At 37.3% G+C, this 15,002-nt stretch overlaps 1 protein-coding gene across 2 annotated transcripts in view; it reads left to right on the plus strand.

The window, feature by feature from the left end:
* The window catches only part of DEPDC1B (DEP domain containing 1B), a 252,342-nt gene that overhangs the window by 93,083 nt on the left and 144,257 nt on the right, over positions 1–15,002 (plus strand). For both annotated transcript variants that reach the window (XM_082457291.1, XM_082457292.1), the window contains exons 9-10: positions 1,814–1,990; positions 12,327–12,512. In XM_082457291.1, coding sequence (XP_082313417.1) covers positions 1,814–1,990; positions 12,327–12,512 — 363 coding nt within the window. The remainder of the gene's footprint in view (positions 1–1,813; positions 1,991–12,326; positions 12,513–15,002) is intronic.

Raw genomic sequence — 15,002 nt, forward strand, 5'->3', positions numbered from 1 at the left:
GGATGTACATCCTTTCCATATGTTGGTGAACCATTGTGTATGCCTGAGGGTCCACTGTTCGACTTTTAGAGGTGTGGCATAAGATCAGAGGACAAATCAGCACCCAGTAGAGTGATTCTTGACCTTTTTTGGGGGGTGGGTGGATGGGTAGGTGGGCTAATGGACGTTTTTGAAAAGCGAAGAAAACTTTGTGCCTATTCCCCAGAAGAATGCATGTGTAAAATTTTCTATACGATTTCAAGGCACTCACAGATCCCCTGGGGTCCCTAGTCTCCAAATAAAGAGTCTCTGTGTGTGTCTCTCCCTCTGTACATATATGTGAGTGAAGAGAAAGTATCATCTGCAGTATGTTGATGAAATGAAGTCTTATTAAACAGAATTACATGATGTCATGCTTATAGGTTTTTAAAAATTGTAGTTGATGTACAATATTATATAAGTTGCAGGCATATAATATAGTGATTTACAATTTTTAAACGTTATGTTCCACTTATAGTTGGTATAAAATATTGGCTATATTTCTTGTGCTGTATAATATATCCTTGTAGCTTATTTTATACATAATAGTTTGTAATTCTTTTTTTTTAAATTGGAGTATAGTTGATTTACAATGTTGTGTTAGTTTCTGCTGTACAGAAAAGTGGGTCAGTTATGCATGTACATATATCTACTCTTTTTTAGGTTCTGTTTCCATATAGGTCATTACAGAGTGTTGAATAGATACAGTAGGTGCTATACAGTAGGTTCTTATTAGCTATCTATTTTATATATAGTAGTGTGTATATGTCAATCCCAATCTCCCAATTTATCCCTCTGCCCCTTTCCCTTTTGGTACCTATAAGTTTGTTTTCTACATCTGTGACTCAATTTCTGTTTTGTAAATAGGTTCATTTGTACCATTTTTTTAGATTCCACATATTGTGCCTCCCCTCTTCACTCTCCCCACTGGTAACCACTTGTTTGTTCACTATATCTGTGAGTCTGTTTCTTTTTTGTTATATTCACTAGTTTCTTGTATTTTTTAGTTTCCATATATAAGTGATATCGTATAGTATTTGTCTTTCTGTGCCTGACTTGTTTCATTTACATGCTTATAGATTTTGAAATAAGATTGTCAACAATAAAATTAGCAGGAAAAGGAAAAAAAAGTCCATCTAAAGGATTGCATTAAGAATGGATTAGTTCAAATGAATTCTATGGAAACAACTGCTATAATATTTTTTGTATTTCATCACCTAATGCACTTCTGATGGTTTTGTTCAAAGGTGATTGTCAAATGTACATACAAAATCCTGAAGAAAATAACAATTAACTAGGAAAAACTAATCGTTGAGGCACATAGATTGTGCTAGCAAAATTTTTTTTTTAAAAAAACAACGAAATAAGACAATAATGAAATTAGGATATTATTAGACTAAATGGCTATAAAGTACTTTTAACTTAAAAGTGCTACATGATCCAAGTTGTGATGGTGATAATAATTTTCAGAATTTGTTTAAATATATATATTTAAAACCATCTATAAAAGGGGGTGCCTTTAAAAACTGCTCAGACAAGCATCTCTGCTAAGTCTCTGTGAGATGTGACGCACATTCTCTTCATGCTGGTTGATGAGAAGATCAGCCCATCTGAGATGACCACGTGTGGCCAGGTGCCAGGTGAGATGTGCACCCTGTGCTGTGGGCCATTTCTCACTAACTGGTCACATTTGCTTTTTGCAAATTAGATGGCATTCAGTTCAGAGTAGGGAAAAAACCTCATCTGTGTTTATTTAAAAATTCACCCTCCCTACCCCCTATTTTTTTTTTTTTAGATGGTTCAGACATTTTCCCATTGCATCTTGTGTTCCAAAGATGAAGTGGACTTGGATGATTTATTAGCTGCTAGGTTGATGACGTTTCTGATGGACAATTACCAAGAGATTCTGAAAGTCCCTTTGGCCTTGCAGACCTCCATAGAGGAGCGTGTGGCCCATCTACGAAGAGTCCAGGTAAAGGAAGGGATATTATAATTATATAATTATGTATATTATTTAATATAATTAAATATATTATTATAATTATATAAATATAATTTTATAATTATAAAATTGCCAGTAGAAAGTTATGTAAGTTTGCTAGGCTTCTTGGCATTTTTTGCTTTGAAGATTGAGTGAGTTAATTTGTGCAAAGTGCTTATAACCGGGCGTGGCACATAGTAGGCACTGCACATGTTTGTTATTATCTTTGAAAATTTGTGGAATGTCCACTAGGTTTTGTTGTGTTGATCAATGCTGCATACTTTTGGTTGCAAATTCCTAAAATGAGTTTGTTCAGAATCTACATATACTTCCTGATGGAAGTGATTTATGTGCAATAAAGTCTTGATTCATAATAGCCCTGCCACCTAGGTACTATTTTTTGAATGAGAAAGCCGAGGCACAGAGAGCATAAGTAATTTGTCCAAGGTCACAGAGCTAGGATTCAAATTGATAAAATCGTTTTCCAGAATCAGTGCTCTTAACTACTATGCCATACTGCTTCACTGTAAAACATGGTGTGGTAGAAGAACCCTGCTTCAGAGCCATAAGGACCTGGGCCAAACTCCTGGCTCCCCACTTTCCTGGTTATGTGGCTTTGGGCAAGTCCCTTAAGCCCTCTGGATTTTAGTTTCTGCAAGTGTTAAAATGGTCAATACCTACTCGATGAAGTTGTTGTAAAGAGTAGATACTACATTGTAAAACCCCTGGCAAAAATGTCTGTCATATGGCAGATACTTTTTGAAAGGTATTTATTGTTTTTGTCATTGCAGTCATTATAATAAAATGATGCAAAAGAAATGTAATGTATTACTATCACGTGGGCCCCCCAGAAGGGTTTGTTGTCAGCCTGCAGGAGCAGAAACGTTGGTTAAAGGCAGGCAGGTCTGCTTGTCTCCTGAATGACTGGCCCTCTTTCCCCTTAAGCATTTTTTGAGGCTCCACAATTAAGGACCAGTGAGCTGCTACCTCCCAAAGTATCATTAAAGTAAATAACCATCTGTTTTCAGTGTGCAGTTTAAAAATTAAAATAAAAAATTTTCCTATTTTTTGGTAATTATCACCTAATACATTGAAGGAATTTGGAAAATAGAGAAAACACACATTAAAAAATATCAGAGTAACTCTAAATGTTCAGTCAGTGTTAAGTCTTTTCTATTTCCCCCTCTCCCTCCCTTCCTTCCTTCTTTCCCTCCTTCCTTTGTTCCTCTTTTATAACTTACTTTCTCTTAACAATACAACAAGAAGAAGTTTCCACATCATTAAATATTCTTGATTGACCCAGAATGGCCAGGAGCACAGACTAAATGGTGTTTGAATTTCTGATGTGCCCTTTATTAGCCATGTGACCTTGGCATGTTGTATAAGGACTCTCTGCTTTAGCATCTGCCCCACCATCTCTGTTTTTCATCTGTAAAATGGGATAACAATAGTTAATAGCTACCTCCTAAGGCTATTTTGGGGATTGAATGGCTTAAGACATGTAAAGTGCTTAGAATAATGTTTATCACATAGTAAGCCCTCATTTGGTACTGCTGCTGTTATTATTATCAACATTATTGTTATATATTTCACAATATCATTATGATTGGTAACATAATATTCCATAATATGAATATACCATAATTTATTTAAATGATTTTCTTTGGTTGATATTTATATTGTTTCCATTTTTTTTCTATTTTACAAACATTATAACAGTAAATATTTTTATAGTTAGATTTTTTTTGGTCCATCTGTGATTACTTTCTAAGAATAAATTCCTAGGAGTGGCATTTCATGGTCAAAGACCATGAATGTGTGTTAAACATTGATTGCATATTGTCAAATTTCCATTTAGAGTGATTGTTCCAAGTTACATTCCCATTGTTGGTATAAGAAAGTGTTCATTTCTTTACACCCTTGACTACTTTGGGTATTATTATTAACATACATACCTTTGCCATTTAAATGGGTGAAAAGTGTAATATTACTGTTCTTTTAATCTCCCACCTCCCCTTGATACTTTATGAGCCAAACTTAAAAAAAAACATAAAAATGAAAAGAAATACTTTTACTGAATTTCTGTAAGGAAAAGTGATAGCAGTGACTCCGTTGCTCTGCATCCTTGCTGGGCTTGTGTATTCACATGGCACAGGCGTGTATTGCAGGAACGTAACCCTGTGAGCCCTTCACTGTCAGCTGAAGATCAGAAGGCTGAGTGATGATTAACTTAACCGCAGAGTAGCATGACCTGTGATGGCCCTGAATAAAATCAGTAACCACCCAACTGTCCAGTTACATTTTCTCTCTTAGAAGTACACACTCATTAGAATTGCCAAACAATTGTTTGTTTTAGTGCTCAAAGCCTATAGATCTCTCTTCTCTCACACAGGGTACTCAGCCCCTCCGTCATAACACATTGAGGGTGGTACCTTTCTGAAAACGAAGTGTTACTTGGACTGTTCTGGTGAATTGTTTTGGGGCAGTTTCAGGGCTGATCCTGGGATAGATAAACAGTGAGGTCAGCATTGTTTTTGACACCAACCTTCTGTTGACCTTGTCTGTAACCCTCTTCTTCCTCTTGTACCCTTTAATCATAGATATCTTGTGTTTTTCTCATGTCCTAGGCTTCGGCTGGCACATTTTACCTGGGCCTCACCCTTTATTCTGGCCCTTTTCTACTTTTTCCAGAATTCTTGGTTCAAATAAAAATTAAGTGTTGTGTGTGTCCTCCTTTCCTTGTGGTTCTGGTCTGTTTCTCTTGGGTTGTCTCTAAATGACCTGGTAAACTGATGCTGAGACATGGAATGTTCTTCATGGAATAACCCCTCTTGGCAACACATTTATTTATTTAAAAATTTTTTTTTGTTTTTGAATTTTATTTAATTTATTTTTTTATACAGCAGGTTCTTATTAGTCATCAGTTTTATACACATCAGTGTATACATGTCAATCCCAATCGCCCAATTCATCACATCACCATTCCCACCCCCCCACGGCTTTCCCCCCTTGGTGTCCATACGTTTATTCTCTACATCTCTGTCTCAACTTCTGCCCTGGAAACCAGTTCATCTGTACCATTTTTCTAGGTTCCACATACATGCGTTAATATACGATATTTGTTTTTCTCTTTCTGACTTACTTCACTCTGTATAACAGTCTCTAGATCCATCCACGTCTCAACAAATGACCCAATTTCTTTCCTTTTTATGGCTGAGTAATATTCCACTGTATATATGTACCACAACTTCTTTATCCATTCGTCTGTCGATGGGCATTTAGGTTGCTTCCATGACCTGACTATTGTAAATAGTGCTGCAATGAACATTGGGGTGCATGTGTCTTTTTGAATTATGGTTTTCTCTGGGTATATGCCCAGTAGTGGGATTGCTGGATCATATGGTAATTCTATTTTTAGTTTTTTAAGGAACCCTCGTACTGTTCTCCATAGTGGCTGTATCAATTTACATTTCCACCAACAGTGCAAGAGGGTTCCCTTTTCTCCACACCCTCTCCAGCATTTGTTGTTTGTAGATTTTCTGATGATGCCCATTCTAACTGGTGTGAGGTGATACCTCATTGTAGTTTTGATTTGCATTTCTCTAATAATTAGTGATGTTGAGGAGCTTTTCATGTGCTTCTTGGCCATCTGTATGTCTTCTTTGGAGAAATGTCTATTTAGGTCTTCTGCCCATTTTTGGATGTTTTTTTAATATTGAGCTGCATGAGCTGTTTATATATTTTGAGATTAATCCTTTGGCCGTTGATTCGTTTGCAAATATTTTCTCCCATTCTGAGGGTTGTGTTTTCGTCTTGTTTATGGTTTCCTTTGCTGTGCAAAAGCTTTGAAGTTTCATTAGGTCCCATTTGTTTATTTTTGTTTTTATTTCCATTACTCTAGGAGGTGGGTCAAAAAAAGATCTTGCTGTGATTTATGTCAAAGAGTGTTCTTCCTATGTTTTCCTCTAAGAGTTTTATAGTGTCCGGTCTTACATTTAGGTCTCTAATCCATTTTGAATTTATTTTTGTGTATGCTGTTAGGAAGTGTTCTAATTTCATTCTTTTACATGTAGCTGTCCAGTTTTCCCAGCACCACTTACTGAAGAGACTGTCTTTTCTCCATTGTATGTCCTTGCCCCCTTTGTCGTAGATTAGTTGACCATAGGTGCGTGGGTTTATCTCTGGGCTTTCTATCTTGTTCCATTGATCTATGTTTCTGTTTTTGTGCCAGTACCATATTGTTTTGATTACTATAGCTTTGTAGTATAGTCTGAAATCAGGGAGTCTAATTCCTCCAGCTCCGTTTTTTTCCCTCAAGACTGCTTTGGCTATTCGGGGTCTTTTGTGTCTCCATACAAATTTTAAGATTTTTTGTTCTAGTTCTGTAAAAAATGCCATTGGTAATTTGATAGGGATTGCATTGAATCTGTAGATTGCTTTGGGTAGTCATTTTCACAATATTCATTCTTCCAATCCAAGAACATGGTATATCTCTCCATCTGTTGGTATCATCTTTAATTTCTTTCACCAGTGTCTTATAGTTTTCTGCATACAGGTCTTTTGTCTTCCTAGGTAGGTATATACCTAGGTATTTTATTCTTTTTGTTGCAATGGTAAATGGGAGTGTTTCCTTAATTTCTCTTTCAGATTTTTCATCATTAGTGTTTAGGAATGAAAGAGATTTCTGTGCATTAATTTTGTATCCTGCAACTTTACCAAGTTCATTGATGAGCTCTAGTAGTTTTCTGTTGACATTTTTAGGATTCTCTATGTATAGTATCATGTCATCTGCAAACAGTGACAGTTTTACTTCTTCTTTTCCAATTTGTATTCCTTTTATTTCTTTTTCTTCTCTGATTGCCGTGGCTAGGACTTCCAAAACTATGTTGAATAATAGTGGTGAGAGTGGACATCCTTGTCTCGTTCCTGATCTTAGAGGAACTGCTTTCAGTTTTTCACCATTGAGAATGATGTTTGCTGTGGGTTTGTCGTATATGGCCTTTATTATGTTGAGGTAGGTTCCCTCTATGCCCACTTTCTGGAGAGTTTTTATCATAAATGGGTGTTGAATTTTGTCAAAAGCTTTTTCTGCATCTATTGAGATGATCATATGGTTTTTATTCTTCAATTTGTTAATATGGTGTATCACATTGATTGATTTGTGTATACTGAAGAATCCTTGCATCCCTGGGATAAATCCCACTTGATCATGGTGTATGATCCTTTTAATGTGTTGATGGATTCTGTTTGCTAGTATTTTGTTGAGGATTTTTGCATCTATATTCATCAGTGATATTGGTCTGTAATTTTCTTTTTTTGTAGTATTTTTGTCTGGTTTTGGTATCAGGGTAATGGTGGCCTCATAGAATGAGTTTGGGAGTGTTCCTTCCTCTGCAGTTTTTTGGAAGAGTTTGAGAAGGGTGGCTCTTAGCTCTTTTCTAAATGTTTGGTAGAATTCACCTGTGAAGCCATCTGGTCCTGGACTTTTGTTTGTTGGAAGATTTTTAATCACAGTTTCAATTGCATTACTTGTGATTGGTCTGTTCCTATTTTCTGTTTCTTCCTGGTTCATTCTTGGAAGGTTATACCTTTCTAAGACTTTGTCCATTTCTTGCAGGTTTTCCATTTTATTCGCATAGAGTTGCTTGTAGTAGTCTCTTAGGATGCTTTGTATTTCTGTGGTGTCTGTTGTAACTTCTCCTTTTTCATTTCATTCTATTCAATTTTATTGATTTGAGCCCTCTCCCTCTTTTTCTTGATGAGTCTGGCTAATTGTTTATCAATTATGTTTATCTTCTTAAAGAACCAGCTTTTAGTTTTTTTTATCTTTGGTATTGTTTTCTTTGTTTCTATTTCATTTATTTCTGCACTGATCTTTATGATTTCTTTCCTTCTGCTAACTTTGGGTTTTGTTTGTTCTTCTTTCTCTAGTTCCTTTAGGTGTAAGGTTAGATTGTTTATTTAAGTTTTTTCTTGTTTCTTGAGGTAGGCTTGTATAGCTATAAAATTCCCTCTTAGAACTGCTTTTGCTGCATCCCATAGGTTTTGGATTGTCGTGTTTCTATTGTCATTTGTCTCTAGGTATTTTTTGCTTTCCTCTTTGAGTTCTTCAGTGATCTCTTGGTAATTTAGTAACGTACTGTTTAGCCTCCTTGTGTTTGTGTTTTTTACATTTTTTTCCCTGTAATTCATTTCTAATCTCATAGTGTTGTGGTAGAAAAGATGCTTGATATGATTTCAATTTTCTGAAATTTACTGAGGTTTGATTTGTGACCCAAGATGTGATCTATCCTGGAGAGTGTTCCATGTGCACTTGAGAAGAAAGTGTGATCTGCTGTTTTTGGATGGAATGTCCTGTAAATATCAATTAAACCTATGTGGTCTATTGTGTCATTTAAAGCTTCTGTTTCCTTATTTATTTTCATTTTGGATGGTCTGTCCATTGGTGTAAGTGAGGTGTTAAAGTCCCCCACTATTATTGTGTTACTGTCAATTTCCTCTTTTAGAGCTGTTAGCAGTTGCCTTATGTATTGAGGTGCTCCTATGTTGGGTGCATATATATTTATAATTGTTATATCTTCTTCTTGGATTGATCCCTTGATCATTATGTAGTGTCCTTCCTTGTCTCTTGTAACATTCTTTATTTTAAAGTCTATTTTATCTGATATGAGTATTGCCACTGCAGGTTTCTTTTGATTTCCATTTGCATGGAATATCTTTTTCCATCCCCTCACTTTCAGTCTGTATGTGTCCCTAGGTCTGAAGTGGGTCTCTTGTAGACAGCATATATATGGGTCTTGGTTTTGTATCCATTCAGCAAGCCTGTGTCTTTTGGTTGGGGCATTTAATCCATTCACGTTTAAGGTAATTATGGATATGTATGTTCCTATGACCACTTTCTTAATTGTTTTGGGTTGTTTTTGTAGGTCCTTGTCTTCTCTTGTGTTTCCCACTTAGAGAAGTTCCTTTAGCATTTGTTTTAGAGCTGGTTTGGTGGTGCTGAATTCTCTTAGCTTTTGCTTATCTGTAAAGCTTTTGATTTCTCCATCGAATCTGAATGAGATCCTTGCCGGGTAGAGGAATCTTGGTTGTAGGTTCTTCCCTTTCATCACTTTAAGTATATCATGCCACTCCCTTCTGGCTTGTAGAGTTTCTGCTGAGAAATCAGCTGTTAACCTTATGGGAGTTCCCTTGTATGTTATTTGTTTTTCCCTTGTTGCTTTCAATAATTTTTCTTTGTCTTTAGTTTTTTCCAATTTAATTACTATGTGTCTCGGTGTATTTCTCCTTGGGTTTATCCTGTATGGGACTCACTGTGCTTCCTGGACTTGGGTGGCTATTTCCTTTCCCATGGTAGGGAAGTTTTCGACTATAATCTCTTCAAATATTTTCTCTGGTCCTTTCTCTCTCTCTTCTCCTTCTGGGACCCCTATGATGCGAATGTTGTTGCGTTTAGTGTTGTCCCAGAGGTCTCTTAGGCTGTCTTCATTTCTTTTCATTCTTTTTTCTTTATTCTGTTCCGCAGTAGTGAATTCCCCCATTCTGTCTTCCAGGTCACTTATCCGTTCTTCTGCCTCAGTTATTCTACTATTGATTCCTTCTAGTGTAGTTTTCATTTCAGTTATTGTATTGTTCATCTCTGTTTGTTTGTTCTTTAATTCTTCTAGGTCTTTGTTAAACATTTCTTGCATCTTCTCGATCTTGCCTCCATTCTTTTTCCGAGGTCCTGGATCATTTTCACTATCATTTTTCTGAATTCTTTTTCCGGAAGGTTGCCTATCTCCACTTCATTTAGTTGTTTTCCTGGGGTTCTATCTTGTTCCTTCACCTCGTACATAGCCCTCTGCCTTTTCATCTTGTCTTTCTTTCTGTGAATGTAGTTTTTGTTCCACAGGCTGCAGGACTGTAGTTCTTCTTGCTTCTGCTGTCTGCCCTCTGGTGGATGAGGCTATCTAGGAGGCTTGTGCAAGTTTCCTGATGGGAGGGACTGGTGGTGGGTAGAGCTGACTGTTGCTCTGGTGGGCATAGCTCAGTAAAACTTTAATCCGCTTGACTGGTGATGGGTGGGGCTGGGTTCCCTCCCTGTTGGTTGTTTGTCCTGAGGCAACCCAACACTGGAGCCTACCTGGGCTCTTTGGTGGAACTAATGACAGACTCTGGGAGGGCGCACGCCAAGGAGTTCATCACAGAACATTTGCTGCCAGTGTCCTTGTCCCCACGTTGAGCCACAGCCACCCCCCGCCTCTGCAGGAGACCCTCGAACACTAGCAGGTAGGTCTAGTTCAGTCTCCCCTGGAGTCACTGATCCTTCCCCTGGGTCCCGATGCGCACACTACTTTGTGTGTGCCCTCCAAGAGTGGAGTCTCTGTTTCCCCCAGTCCTGTCGAAGTCCTGCAATCAAATCCCACTAGGCTCCAAAGTCTGATTCTCTAGGAATTCCTCCTCCCGTTGCTGGACCCCCAGGTTGGGAAGCCTGACCTGGGGCTCAGAACCTTCACTCCAGTGGGTGGACTTCTGTGGTATAAGTGTTCTCCAGTCTGTGAGTCACCCACCCAGTAGTTATGGGATTTGATTTTACTGTGATTGTGCCCCTTCTACCATCTCATTTTGGCTTCTCCTTTGTCTTTGGATGTGGGTTATCTTTTTTGGTGAGTTCCAGTGTCTTCCTGTCGATGATGGTCCAGCAGCTAATTGTGATTCTGGTGTTCTCACAAGAGGCAATGAGAGCACGTCCTTCTACTCCGCCATCTTGGTTCCTCTTCTGTATTCTCTTAACACATTTATTTTTAACTGTGGCTTCTGGAAAAAGAAAAATCTTAAACCAAAGACATGAATGTAATGGTAGGAATTTTATCCACTGCAGAAGAACAGTAGGTGCTATATTTTTGAGAAGATGAACCTCTTGTCTTGGACTCTGAAAAAGTTTTTTTAACTTTTTATTTTATATTGGAATATAGCGATTAACAATGTTGTGACAGTTTCAGGTGCACAGCAAAGCAACTCAGCCATACATATGCGTGTATCCATTCTCTCCCAAACTCCCCTCCCATCCAGGCTGCACATAACATTGAGCAGAGTTCCCTGTGCTATACAGTCGGTTCTTGTTGGTTATCCATTTTAAATATGGCAGTGTGTACATGTCAATCCCAAACTCCCTAACTCTCCCTTCCCCCCACACTTGCCCCTTGGTAACGATAAGTTCATTCTCTAAGTCTGTGAGTCTGTTTCTGTTTTGTAAATAAGTTCATTTGTATCATTTCTTTTTAGATTGCACATATAAGCCATATCATATGATATTTCTTTCTCTGTCTGACTTACTTCACTCAGTTTGACAATCTCTAGGTCCATGCGTGTTGCTGCAAATGGCATTATTTCATTCTTTTTAATGGCTGAGTAATATTCCATTGTATATATGTACCATATCTTCTTTATCCATTCCTCTGTCGATGGACATTTAAGTTGCTTCCATGTCTTGCCTATAGTAAACAGTACTGCAATGAGCATTGGGTTGCATGTATCCTGTTGGACCATGTTTTTCTCCGGATATATGCCCAGGAGTGGGATTGCGCGTTCATGTGGTAGCTCTATTTTTAGTTTTTTTAGGAACTTTCGTGCTGTGAAGTTGGCTGTAATAATTTACATTCCCACCAAGAGTGTAGGAGGGTTCCCTTCTTTCCACACCCTGTCCAGCATTTATCATTTGTGGATTTTTTTGATGATGGCCATTCTGACTGGTGTGAGGTGATATCTCATTGTAGTTTTGATTTGGATGAAATTAAGTATTTTTAATCGATGCTTTTATTTATAGATCTTGTTACCTTTTTCCCTCTTATTTCACCCTTCTGCCTTTTGACCTGTAGTGTCTGTGCATTCGTTTTCACTAGTTTCATGCTATGAACATGTTTGGAGATGGGTGCAGTACTTCCCTCTACACAGCAGCTGAGCTAAACTTGTACCTTTGTCAGTGCCCAAGGGAGGGAGGAACAGACTCTTTAGATGTGGGAAGAACCTACATAGTTCATCGTGTGTGTTTGGAATCGTTCTAGTCAATATGTTCAGTTTGTGTATAAATTTCAGATCTTATTAGAAGGGAGTACAAGGTTTTTTGTTTATGAAAATGGCTTTGGGGTTTAAAAAGGCAAAAACTCATATGCGAAACTGTGGCTTTACATGAATTTTTTTTGAAGTTATGGAAACACTTTTTACTTTTCAATATAGTTTTCCCCAAATTGAATGTCATATCATTCCTGCTAGGAGATCTACGATGTGAATTAATTTTTGAAATTTATTTGAAAATGCGCTTTCACTAATAATCCCTTTGCCCCAGATAAAATACCCAGGAGCTGATATGGATATCACTCTGTCTGCTCCATCATTTTGCCGTCAAATTAGCCCAGAGGAATTTGAATACCAAAGAGCATACGGCTCTCAGGAACCTCTGGCAGCGTTGTTGGAGGAAGTCATCACAGATGCCAAACTCTCCAGTAAAGAAAAGAAGAAAAAATTGAAGCAGGTAAAAAGGATATTCTTCACAAGTCATTTCTTCTCCCTACCATTCTTATGTTGTTTTTTTTCTTTTTATTCTCTATTTTAATAGGTTTCATACGAATCTCATCTTCTGAGACAGAGCAGTTTTGAAAGTAAATTATTGATTTCATATATTAATTTACACAATTATGGTCAGTTTTCCAGATCTTTATTCTCCAATGTAGATCTTTTACCATTATTGATCTCTTCATTTATGAAACTATTCTCTAATATTTGTCCTTGGTTTTGATGTGTGGTATGATGTGAGTTAGTGGAGCAATTACTTTAAATTCAGAGAAGCTGTCAAATGAGGACAGTTTCTCTGGATTTTTTTGAAAGGCAAATGAGACTGAATTCACAGGTGTAAAATGTCCAGAATTTAATAAGAGTCTTTGGTTTTACATAGCCACTATCAAATTGACTTCTTGCTTCAGGCATCACTAAAAGTTTTTAGTTCTCATTAAACAACACAGCCTAGGGTTTCAGAGAAGAGTTTTCAACTCAGCATAGGTTTAACTTGATCTTTTTTAAAACTTGAAGTGTAATTGATTTGCAATGTTGTGTTAGTTTCAGGTATACATACCTTGATCTTTTTTTTTGTTTGTTTGCTTTTGTTTTTGTTTTTGTCTCATAAGTCTCTTTTATTCAACACACCCACCAGTTTCTTTCTTTTTTAAAAATTGTTTTTAACATCTTTTTTTTTTTAACATCTTTATTGGAGTGTAATTGCTTTACAATGGTGTGTTGGTTTCTGCTTTATAACAAAGTGAATCAGCTATATATATACATATATCCCCATATCCCCTCCCTCTTGTGTCTCCCTCCCAACCTCCCTATCCTACCCCTCTAGGTGGTCACAAAGCACCGAGCTGATCTCCCTGTGCTATGTGGCTGCTTCCCACTAGCTATCAGTTTTACATTTGGTACTGTATATATGTCCATGCTACTCTGTCACTTCGTCCCAGCTTACCCTTCCCCCTCCTCGTGTCCTCAAGTCCATTCTCTACATCTGTGCCTTTATTCCTGTCCCGCCTCTAGGTTCTTCAGAATCATTTTTTTTTCTTTTTTAGATTCCATATATGTGTGTTAGCATACGGTATTTGTTTTTCTCTTTCTGAGTTACCCCTCTGTATGACAGACTCTGGGTCCACCCACCTCACTACAAATAACTCAATTCCGTTTCTTTTTATGGCTGAGTGATATTCCATTGTATATATGTGCCACATCTTCTTCATCCATTCATCTGTTGATGGACACTTAGGTTGCTTCTATGTCCTGGCTGTTGTAAATAGAGCTGCAATGAACATTGTGGTACATGACTGTTTTTGAACTATGGTTTTCTCAGGGTATATGCCCATTAGTGGGATTGCTGGGTCATATGGTAGTTCTATTTTTAGTTTTTTAAGGAACCTCCATACTGCTCTCCATAGTGGCTGTATCAATTTACATTCCTACCAACAATGCAAGAGGGTTACATTTTCTCCACACCGTCTCCAGCATTTACTGTTTGTAGATTTTTTGATGATAGCCATTCTGGCCAGTGTGAGGTGATACCTCATTGTAGTTTTGAGTTGCGTTTCTCTAATGATTAGTGACATTGAGCATCCTTTCATGTGTTTGTTGGCAATCTGTATATCTTAGAAGAAAGTGTATTCTGTTGTTTTTGGATGGAATGTCCTATAAATATCAATTAAGTCCATCTTGTTTAATGTATCATTTAAAGCTTGTGTTTCCTTATTTATTTTCATTTTGGATGATCTGTCCATTGGTGAAAGTGGGGTGTTAAAGTCCCCTAGTATGATTGTGTTACTGTCAATTTCCCCTTTTATGGCTGTTAGCATTTGCCTTATGCATTGAGGTGCTCCTATGTCAGGTGCATAAATATTTACAATTGTTCTATCTTCTTCTTGGATTGATCCCTTGATCATTATGTAGTGTCCTTCTTTGTCTCTTGTAATAGTCTTTATTTTAAAATCTGTTTTATCTGATATGAGAATTACTACTCCAGCTTTCTTTTGATTTCCAATTGCATGGAATATCTTTTTCCATCCCCTCACTTTCAGTCTGTATGTGTCCCTAGGTCTGAAGTGGATATCTTGTAGACAGCCTATATACGGGTCTTGTTTTTGTATCCATTCAGCCAGTCTATGTCTTTTGGTTGGAGCATTTAATCCATTTACATTTAAGGTAATTATCGATATGTATTTTCCTATTCCCATTTTCTTAAATGTTTTGGGTTTGTTATTGTAGGTCTTTTCCTTCTCTTGTGTTTCCTGCCTAGAGAAATTCCTTTAGCATTTGTTGTAAAGCTGGCTTGGTGGTGCTGAATTCTCTTAGTTTTGCCCATCTGTAAAGGTTTTAATTTCTCCATTGAATCTGAATGAGATCCTTGCGGGTAGAGTAATCTTGGTTGTAGGTTTTTCCCTTTCATCACTTTAAATATGACCTGCCACTCCCTTCTGGCTTGCAGAGTTTC

Source organism: Balaenoptera physalus, assembly GCF_965194825.1.
Source record: "Balaenoptera physalus genome assembly, chromosome: 3".
Classification (NCBI taxonomy): Eukaryota; Metazoa; Chordata; class Mammalia; order Artiodactyla; family Balaenopteridae; genus Balaenoptera; species Balaenoptera physalus.